Below are 11,094 nucleotides of genomic sequence, written 5' to 3'. Positions count from 1 at the left end.
TTCTCGTTTCATATCTGTATAAATTATTCCTACTTGAAAGAAAACATATGAAACAAAAAAATGTGCATATTAGATAAGTTTGAGACTATTGGTGTCTGTGAACCGGTTCACCTAACCTTGAAGTCTACTAAATTTCTGATTTTATAGTTTATTTCAGTTCGAATGAAATGTCGAAATGATTGGCCAAGAGCATAAAATAGACGAGCTTTTCGATAAACCATTTATTGCATCCAAAAGATGAGTATATCCTGAGTCTATAAGCAATGAATAATTATAAATTATTTGGATGAAGCAGGTAGTCCCATGTTAATCTCGTGAATTGCTTGGGTGAAACTATATTACAAATGGAATGAACAGTTCTCAGGTTAGTGTCCACCTTGGTCACCAAAAATTTTGCGAATGGCTCCATTGTTTGGATTCACGTCCCCCAGTATTTCTGGATAGTTTGCTTCGATTTCGGACCACATGGCCTGGGTGATGAGGGGCAGGACTTCCTACGAAACAAAAGAAAAAAAAGGTTACATGTGACGATTAAATTTTCATATCACTATTGTGCAACAAGTTTTCACATGGGTAGTGTACAAAGTGTGTTAAAAGGAGCAGCAAAACCTATAAAGGCACAAGAATAATAATAAAAAAAACTCTTAATTTTCTGATTTAAAGTATTGCTGAAATTTTAAGCAGTTAATCTTGGTCTTTGATAGTTTCCTCGCATTTTGTTTAGCTTAGCAGTCATCTTGCTTTTTAAAATTGAGCATTTGTCATCAGTTTGCATGAATGGATTTCAATTAAGTTTAGTTTAGTTATATTAACGTCCCGTTTTAATGCAACATGGGCTATTTTGGGACAGACCTCGTCATTTTGAACCGCGGTCAGATGACGAGGGCGACAAGCTAGTAGCCCCCTCTCCAAACTTCGACACCACACCAGCGAGAGGACATTTGGCCCCGTCGGATTTAAGAACACCAACACGACGGTTCTTCGATGGAATCGGGTCTTGAAGATGAAACCCTTCGGTTCCGGAGCCGAGACCTTACTACTAGGGATTGCAATACCGGGATACCGAATACCGGTATTTTGAGCCATTTGTACAATTTTGTAATACCGGTATTCACAAGTTTAAATACCGCTCAGGATAATTTCTGCACTATATGTTCAGGTATTGCGAACATAGCAAAATAGTATGCGTTTTTGTTTTTATGTCTCCATAAGGGGCGAAATTAATTCGCTAATTAATTGCTTAAATCTAAATTAGCGAAACATGGATTATCCCTGAAAGAAAATATTGTATCCTTAACGACTGATGGAGCAACAATTATGAAAAAAGGTGGAAAGTTGATTGGTGTAAATTAGCAGTTGTGCTATGCACATGGAATTCAATTAGGAATAATAGATGTATTATACCAAAAAAATAAAAACAGAAGAATCCAAATATTATGGATATAGAAATTTCGGATTCCAACTTTGAAAAGAGTAAGAGTGATATTGACAATGAAGATAATGACAATGTAATTGTTGAAGAAGATATTGCTAATGAGGATGAAATTATTAACCTATCAAGAATTGCTTCCTATAATTTATAAAGTTCGAAAAATTGTTAAGATATTTAAACGTTCCCCTATAAAAAGGATATTTTACTAAAATATCTATTAACTGAAAATAAAACAGAATATATGTGAATATTAGATTCTAAAACACGTTGGAACAGTTTACTCCTAATGATGGAACGATTTTTGAAACTGAGAAGTCCAATCCAAAAAGCAATAATCGACTTAAACCTGTAAATTAATTTTTCAGATAGTGAATTCGACTTAATATCCAGAACTGCATCAGCTCTACTTCCAATAAAACTGACTATTGAGGCATTGTGTCGGAGAGATTCTAATTTATTAACAGCTAATGCAACAATAAATTTCATGTTGCAGTCACTGAAATAACAGCACACATCACTATCTGAAGAATTATATATTATATTGAAAAATCGCACAGAAGAAAGGCATACCGAAATAGAAAATGTCTTACGGTATTTACATAATTATAATGATTTTAAAAATGAAAAAGAAGAAAAGAAAATAACCAGTTCAAATCTGATTAAGTTTAGAGTAAATTTTCTTAAAATTTTTTATCCACATTCAGAAGAATTCGGTTCAATTATCGAAGATTATGATGTCACTACTGTCGATAGTGAAAAGGAATTGTCTCTTGAACAAAAATTAGAATTAGCGATAAATAAAAAAATTTCAACGAACCAAAATACAATACAGAAATCAGCTATATCCAAAACCATCCGACGAGAAATCGATTTATTTGAAGATGAGGGATTTAGAGGTAAATACTTTTAAAAAGTATATTGCGCATTGCTAACAGTACCACCTACTAGCGTAGATGCCAAAAGAGCGTTTTCGACTGCTGGTAATTTTTACACAAAATTACTTTTCAGGTTTAGTGACAGTACAATTGATGCAGTATGTTTTTTAAGATCACATTTCAAAAAGTTGTAATAATACCCCAGACTGAATAGTGAGATTTACACTTTTTTGTGATTTAAATAAATAAGATGTTTCTTTACTTTTTTGTGATTATATACTGTTATAATTTATAAGTTCCATATTATTTTTTGTGATATTTACACTCTCTAACAAAACTGGCAAATAAAACAAAGAAACACCTGTGTTTTCTTTCTTTTTCTAAAACCGGTATCCCGGTATTAAGATTTAAAAAATACCGAATACCGGTATTGAACTTTTGGTCCGGTATTGCAATCCCTACTTACTACCATGACATCACGGCCCTGGATTTCATTGAAATATAATAAAAAAGGAAAATCTCCTTTTTTAGCATTGTCGCCACATTCTGGTTTTGATTTTTGAAATTCAAATCTTTCCACGAATAAACTGGAATGAATACGAAGAGTTTTAAATAGATTCTTAACAGAAATACTCCACATTACAATTATATATGTGTGTGGTGATTTTGATCATTTCAATTTAACTATTTTCTAAAAATAATTATGTTCTAATCAATCGAATTCAGGCTTCTCTTTTATTTCTGAGCTGCGTAGCTTTTTCTCACGGTAACTCTTTGGTGAGTTGCCAAACGCTGTCTCCATTCCTTTCTGAAACTATGTTCAAAATGCTTTCTGCCTTCCTAGTCAATAGGATGCGCCGTGCTTCTCAAGATTTTGCAAAGATATCTTGGGAATAAGTAAAAACGGGATTATTTGTGTTACATCATGGAGGTTAAAAATTATTGTTCAAGAACTCCCCTTCAATAAAAAAATGCCCTTATATAACAGAAAAGCTGTCGAGTTCATACATGGGTTCTCTCAAAAGATTTGAAGTCCATTTCTGCGTATCTTTGCATACATAGAAAGCTAACTCAAATCAGACAGATGCCTATCTGTTCTCAATAAAAAAAAAAAAAAAAAAATTGTTTTTAAACATTTTATATATTTTTACCTGCTTAGAAGTCGTGGGTTTACAAGTGATTTTCAACTATTTTCGATCCCTTTTTCGCCTCAGCAAGTTATTTGTTTACCTTTTGAAAGCTCTCATCATTTGCATACTCTCCTTTTCTTCATTCGCATAACAATTATGAAATGACAGGAGGGTACAGAATATTCTTTTTCTTATACTGCGAACAAAAAGGGTCGTCGAAAGGATATTTTTAGAAGGAGTTGAAGATGCAACATTTTCATTCACCTTTCAGCGCACGTAGTGGAGGTTTAAAATAGCACCTCGGTTTGATTCCAATTGACTGGGCAATGACACCTTATTTTATATACATTTAAAATTTGAAAAAATATATTGCTTTTATGGAATGAATCATTTTTTCTCGCCTATAAGTTGCGTTTCAGAGATAAGAATGATCTTCCACAAGAATAAAGAAAATTTAAATGGTCTCTGCTTTTACACGATTTTTTTTTCATACATACTTTTTTTTTTTACCCTTTCCACTAATAAAAACTTTCTAAACGTAAAATAATTTTTCTACATAAAAATATCAAAAAAACTTATATGATATTTAAACAAATATTTCATCATATATTTTCCATTTTTTCCCCAACCCTAACGAGAAACATATCGCAAAGCTACTGGATGCCGACATCCCATTCACTGGTGCATGGAATGGTCTTCCCAAACACTTTTTCGCATAAAGGCGCATTATTGTTTCCGATGCATTTTTTCCTCACCTATTAAAGCAAAATTTGACACAAAACTGCAACCGCACTCGCAACATTACATATCAAATTTGATATATTTAAGTCATTGCGTTTTCGAACTATTGCGTTTACCTGCTTTTGAAAATAAAGACCGACAATAGTCAACCCCTTGTTTAATTTGGATCAAAGTTTCATAGATCTTTGCACTCTAGGGGGTTAAACTGTGTCCAGCTTAACCCCCAGCTATCCAGCTTACTTCATTTTGTAATGATTGTGTTAAATGATGTTGGAGCAGCCCGACAGACAAACTTCCTCAGAACAAATTTTGTATAAAGAAAATATACCATATTTCCTCCGTCCGGCTTGAAATACTTTTGAGTTATCTTTGTCTAGACAGATATAATACCAAAAATAGATTTGTAGAACTCAATGAAGTGTAAAACGTGGAGATGCGTCAAAATATGGAGTCCAAATGTTTGGCGATGGCACTACTTCATATTGTTACAAATATGTAATGTTGCTTCCCAGCACGGTGAGTTCAATCGCTGGAAAAACCGTTTTACGATCAGCTCTATTGAATGCTGATCCAGTGTCCAGGGATCGGCAACGAATTTCGCGACAAAATAAATAATACTAGAATCTTCAAGAATTTTGGCGATAGAGCCAATAAAAGCTGAGATATGCTTGCTTGTTCCAGAACCTTCTCTGACTACGGGAACTATGAAAGGCCGGTTGTCCAAGCCAAAGACAGTCGTGGATAGAATCGTCGAGAGGTTTAGAATCGCATAGCGAGTCAATGGCGCAATAGTTGGATCAATCCAACGCAAGCGTTGAGTGGAATTCAAGCGATTGCTGAGTCGAGCTGTGTGCAAAATCCTGGAGTTTATTGCAGAAGCAAAATCGAGTCGTGTGAGAAGAGCCAGTCTTGTAGTAGTGAGTCAGCAATGGATGTAAGGTAAGCGAGGAGACAGTGGAGAATTGCAGGCGTTTGGAGAAACTGTAGAGAGTAGCTATATAGATTCCCTCCTCCCGCTAAATTCTGTCTGACCGCTTTGTGTGCTGTGATTGTTATTACTACCGATTAATTCTTATGGGCTACTGTTTGTTGTAGTGTGCTGCTATGTGTACGTCTCAGCTGTGTATTTGTTGTCTGTGTATTCGTGTCTTCGTGTGAATAAAAGTCGTCGTTTGTTACTGAGGTCTGTCGATTGTGTTACAGCATACATCTAGAAGCAAACCCGTTGTCTTTACAGACTTAGTGGAGGATACTCCGTAACAATACACGAAAAAGAAAAAATTAACCATTTTCCAGTATCTGCTCTTTTTGTCTCCTCCTACCTAACCATCTAAGAAGTAACAACTGCAGATGTTGAGAAAATTATTAGAAAATCTTTTACAAAAGAAAAAATGTTTAGGTTAAAAATGCCTCACATACGCATCTACGATCGAGTGGAATATTTATCTTACCTGCACAGGATGCAGACTGTCTACGGGTTCAAGAAGTTTCCACAGCGCGAAACCATCTTTTTCCCACTGACGAATAACTGAAAAAACAGAGTTAAGTATGAGCGCAACTGAAATGGGTTCGACTTAAAATTATGGTACAGTCGCAAAACTTTTTTTTTTTCAAAAGATTTTCTCCTTTGAAACAACACTTCAATTTTAACCATCATCCAGGAGAATGACTGTTTGACAAGCATTTATCGACTAGCGACGAAAGTGTTCCTCGGTTATTCTATATATCGCATTTATTAAAAAATAAATAAATAAATTGTTTTAAATACCACATGGCAATCAATTTGAACCTCAAATTAGCACTGACTAAGCATCATTCAAAAAAAAAAAATTAATGAGTTGAACTTTTCGGAGCATGCCTCCCCACCATAAACTATTTCAGGGCATTACATATGTTATTTTTGATTTATTTTTCTCTTTTATCGTATTCTCATTTGAACTGAGAAAGAGTTGTTTAGCTGCAAACCTTCTCCGTCTGGTTCTCTTGCTGATGATGTCATAAGCGAGAAAAATAAACTAAAAAACCATTTTCTGTAGTGGGTAGTCGCCATTAGATTCCGCAATTCAATCTCCGCAATAAAATTCGCTTTTGAGATGCGATTCCTACATTTCTACATCATGGTTGTTCTGTGCATCATGAAAAAAATGAATTTTCTGTCCATCAAAGAGTCCCTAGCAAAGCATTCATCTACAGCCCAAACAGGGATGGTTAGGTTAGTTATACTGATGTCCCATTTTTAAAGCAACGCTAGTGCTATTTTAGAATGGACCTCGTAATTTTGAGCCTCGATCAGATAATTAGGACAGTGTCTGGATCAGCGCCTCCCACCTCTCCAAACTTCCGCATCACACATTCGGCCCCGATGGATTTAATGTACACCGGATCTACTGACACGATGAATCTTCGGAGCAATCGGGTATCGAATTTGGAGCCCTCCTGTTTTGAATCCAAGACCTTACCATCAACCACCGCGCCCGCGCAACCAAAGAAACTTCGCTCCTACTCAGTGGCATAAGGGGTTTGACATCTTTTCAATTTCGAGAGTCGTTAATAACATAGCAAGGATAAATGGCGCCAAGGTGATGCCATTGCTTTTACTTCTTGAGACCATATTTGGCATTAAAATGTGAAGTCCCCCAAAAGAAAGAGTTGATAAAGACTACGTGGCAGCCAGTCAGTCCGAGATTAGGAGGATATCAGACTGGTTACCTAGAGGGGCATAAGTCTTTGGGAATCTTATCTTCCAGAAACAAAAAGGACTGTCAAAACAACAAAGCGTACCAGAGCAGCAGCTTGTCAAAACTCTCTTGGTTTTGGATCATTTCACGTTTTAGTTACACTATGCCTCGCAATGAGGAGGGGTATCATAAAGGAGCAAGAATCTTTCCCGAGTTATTTTGTGGAAAGTCAATTTCAAACAGAACTGCAGCAGCTCACCTGTGCTCAATGGATTGCTGAGGAAGTGGATGGAAAACGAATCATATTTTTTGTTTGCTGCGATGTCCTTCAACACATTAGTGAGTTCCTCGGCTCTCTGAAATGCAAAGAAACTTTGAGTGATGATCACTTGCACCATACCAGTATCTGAAGTATTTTCTAAGAGATATTGTTATAAATCGGCTAGTAATTACTAATTTACGTAGTCTATCCAACAATTATACAAGCTGAGATCATAAAAGCTTTTTTTTTTTCGGAATTCATCCATCATTTCATTTTAAATTACTTTTGTCATTTGAAGTAATGTACTCTCCAATACATGCTCTCCATAATTAGAAACATCCCTATAAGTTTGAGCAGTCAGTCTTTATATCGTTTTCATATAGCCTCAATGCTACTTTCATATAATTATTTTGTGTTTTAGAATAAAACACTATGACATGGTGCTACATTCAATAAAATGTTCTATATAGCATTATGACTTAATCATGGCCAGAACATAGTTTTCAATAATTTTGGTCACTTATTTAATTTACAGAGACTTAAGTACTAAAAGTTTAAATGTTCATATCTCTTTAACCCCACGACCTAAGAATTTACTACCTAATGAGATGACACGTCCTATCTAAAATATTTAATGTTATTTTAATTCCTATAGTAACATAAGGAATATCTGAGCTAGTGAAGCGTTTCTAAATAATTTTTGCGTTTTAAATTGCTTAATACTTTAACTTGCTTGTAAATTTAAAATTAAATCAGTAATTCAATACGCGAATCAGGCTCGTCATTGTATGCGATAGGGTTAATCTTACTGTAATCGTCGCAATATTCGATGTTATTTCATCATTTCTATGAATCTGGTGGCCTCCTTTAGAATGGAAATGCCATCTCATCGGAGGATCTGAAACCAAGGACTTCAGCGAAATACTGAATGAACGGTGGACTTACCTGGCTGGTGGCATCTCGGATGGTAGCGTTCTTGTTCATCCACCCGAAACAGGGTCCTATGCGCATGCAGTTGAACCACTCGTAGCCGTCTTTGTAGCGGACGTCACCGCGCAACCGTCCGATGGGATGCAGCCGCTCACCCATCGTGTCGAAGATGAAACTGCCGTTCACGAGGCCGATGAGAAGCACGTGACTTCCTTCGGGGAGGATCCCCTCCTGAATAAAGAGTAAACTGTAACGTTTCCCCTTTTTCCTCATATAGTAATTAGTATTCCGACCAGATGTAACGTCACCCTCTTTCCCACATATAGTTAAGTGCATACGAACCACCAGATGTGGATCATCTTCACTAGGAGAGTCATTGTATCTGATCCTTTGCCATTTTTTTTTCTAATTTAAATGCGTTCAGCTTTTTCTTTATTTTACCATATTTCTTTGTGTATAATAAAATGAAAAAAATCGAGGATGTCAAAACAGCAATTTATAGCCAGGCATGGAATGCTTGAATCTATATGATGAAATTAGGACAAACATAAATCCCTCCCTTTCTGCGTATGCGTTGTCTTACTAGCCATCTTATAACTGGCCGAGCGCAAACCCCCCTTACCATTAGATATGGTTTATCATATCGATATAAGCATAGATATTGATGGAAATAAAGATCAGTGATGGAAATATTTATTTTGACGCCGTGGTTTGGATAGGGAAAAAATACTGTGTTCCACTTTTTGGCACACTAATAGTTGTATTTCCAAAAATAATTTTATTTTTCTTATTTTCAACACAATTCGTATTTCTCATTGTTTCGAATTTTAAGTTGGTTTTTGCTTCAAAAATAAAAGTGCTCTGATCAAAACTGCAATCATCATTAACATTAGTTAGATGTGCTCGACATGTGTCTAGAATTTCATTTTCAAGCGGCTGATGTGTAATTTTTTATCTAATAGAAATGAAATCTTATTCGCTTTATTAAGATTTTTTTGCAAAATTTATATGCAATCATTTGCATTTCGTTCGACTAATATATTCGTCATTGCTTGACTTTAAAATGGGGACTTTCAAAAATAAATACCGCAGTTTACTGGTTAAATAAATTTTAGAATTTCCTGAACGTGTTAGAAGTAAAACGTATCTTTTAAATTCTTTTTCCTTACCAGAGTGTCCAATGTTTTGATGACATTCGATCTAAATTCCTCGGGAGTTGTGAGGTCGTCCAGAGATTTCATCCACCTGATGGGGAACAAGAACACTTCGTCAATCTATTGATTTTATACATTAACACGAATCAGATGCTTAATAGAAGAAACACGATTAAATATGTAAGTTTGCATCTTCTGGAAAACTCAAGCGAAGTCTTTTTTGGTAGCAATTTGTTGAAATATAATCCAAAGAGAAAATATTTCATCTTGCAACACATTTTCCTACGGAAACTCTTTTTTACACACTTCAAGTTTATAAATTTAAAATTTTGCACATTGATTTTTTTACTGACTTCCAGTTCTGGAATGTGAACTGCTGGAAGTTAAAGACGCGCTAAAGTTTCTTGATTGTTCTCGATTAAAATTGAGCTACAATTACTATTTTTAGGTTTTAATTATAAGTAAAAGTTTAGGTTTTAATTATAATTAATTTATATTAAAATTTGTCTCATACTGGATTTTTAATATGAAAAAAAATGGGTTGCATGATCTGCAATAGAAAAGTCCAGCATCTTCTGTAATACAGGTCGGGTTTAAAAGGGTCATCGTCCCTTTATCTGCGTCATTATAGAATGTGCAAATTTCAACTTCTGTTTTGGCGCCAAGCAACTCAGATAGGTTTTTTTATTCTTAAAGCGACTGATTTGTATGTGAATAACGCTAAGCACGAATAAAAATCTGTGTTTTTAGCATGCATGTCTTCCACGGAGAGTAATGCCACCATTCTTTCCGTGGGAACTATTCAATGAAGATCAGCCGTGATCTTCCAATCACTTCCAATCATCTATTCCAATCACTCAGATTTCAGTCCTATAATGAGTGTTTTAAAAATTGTGAAAATAACACGTCCCGCAGCCATGTCCCGCACCATCAAGTGCAGAGATCGTTGCTCGTCTAACCTCCAATTTCCTCTGGACTTAAATGCAGTCCAACTTCTAAAGCCTAACCATGTACGAACTATTCAGTGCTTTATCGGACCTTTCTTAGAGAGGTCCGATAAGAAAGTTTTAGGGAGACCCGATAAACTAATGGGAAAAGATTTCTATTTTCCTAATGGGTGCTGTAATTTGCTGGATAAAGAATGGGGTTACAGAATAAGATGTCAGATTAAACCAGACGGAGTGGTCTCCCTAAAACTCTCTCTAATAAATTTGTCATGCCAGAGAAAGCCTTGCATGGCATTGACGCACAATAGTAACGAAATATTTTTTCTCACGAATTTAATGAATCTATCAAATTATTCTTGGTGAGTTTTTGTTGCTATTAATCTTTGGCATGTCGTTAATAGTATCCAAAAATCGAAAACGCGTCTTAGACACGTTTTTCTCAACCGATTGAAACCAAAATTTCACACAAAACTGCACTTGTATATAAAATTCCACACCAAAAATTTGATTCATTTAAGTAGTTGCGTTTTTGATTTATTGAGTTTAGATGTTTCTGAAATACAGACCTACAGACTGTCAACCCGCAGTTTTATTTGGCTCAAGATTTGACATATATCTACACTATTGAGTTAAATCTGTGTACTAAATTTTACCTACCTAGCTTCCTTCTTTTTGTAAGTATTAACTTACATTTGAGCAATCGAACAGACAGAATTCCTCTCAATATATTTAGCTCAAAATGTGATAGAAATCTATAAATTTGTGTAAAGAGCCTATTTCTAATATAATCTTCTTAGATCACAGCGTTTTTGAGGCACCTGTGTCGTAGACAGATTTTTCCAAACAAGTAGAGAAACTAAATCGTTGAAATTCATCAAAATCTCCTCGACTTCGAATTTTTTTTAACGATTACAATACTTTTTCTATACTCCGTATACGAGGATA

General features: G+C 35.2%; 1 protein-coding gene across 1 annotated transcript in view; it reads right to left on the bottom strand.

The window, feature by feature from the left end:
• Positions 1 to 206: 206 nt before the first annotated feature.
• Positions 207 to 11,094, bottom strand: part of LOC129959071 (acyloxyacyl hydrolase-like) — a 50,792-nt gene continuing 39,904 nt past the window's right edge. The window contains exons 14-18 of the mRNA XM_056071867.1: positions 9,218 to 9,293; positions 8,064 to 8,279; positions 7,116 to 7,212; positions 5,630 to 5,706; positions 207 to 494 (exon numbers count right to left, since the gene is read on the bottom strand). Coding sequence (XP_055927842.1) covers positions 366 to 494; positions 5,630 to 5,706; positions 7,116 to 7,212; positions 8,064 to 8,279; positions 9,218 to 9,293 — 595 coding nt within the window. The 3' untranslated portion in view covers positions 207 to 365. The remainder of the gene's footprint in view (positions 495 to 5,629; positions 5,707 to 7,115; positions 7,213 to 8,063; positions 8,280 to 9,217; positions 9,294 to 11,094) is intronic.

Source organism: Argiope bruennichi, chromosome 2 (assembly GCF_947563725.1).
Source record: "Argiope bruennichi chromosome 2, qqArgBrue1.1, whole genome shotgun sequence".
In the NCBI taxonomy this organism is placed as follows: domain Eukaryota; kingdom Metazoa; phylum Arthropoda; class Arachnida; order Araneae; family Araneidae; genus Argiope; species Argiope bruennichi.
The sequence above is the reverse complement of the archived record's forward strand: the minus strand, read 5'-3'. Positions and strand labels throughout refer to the sequence as shown.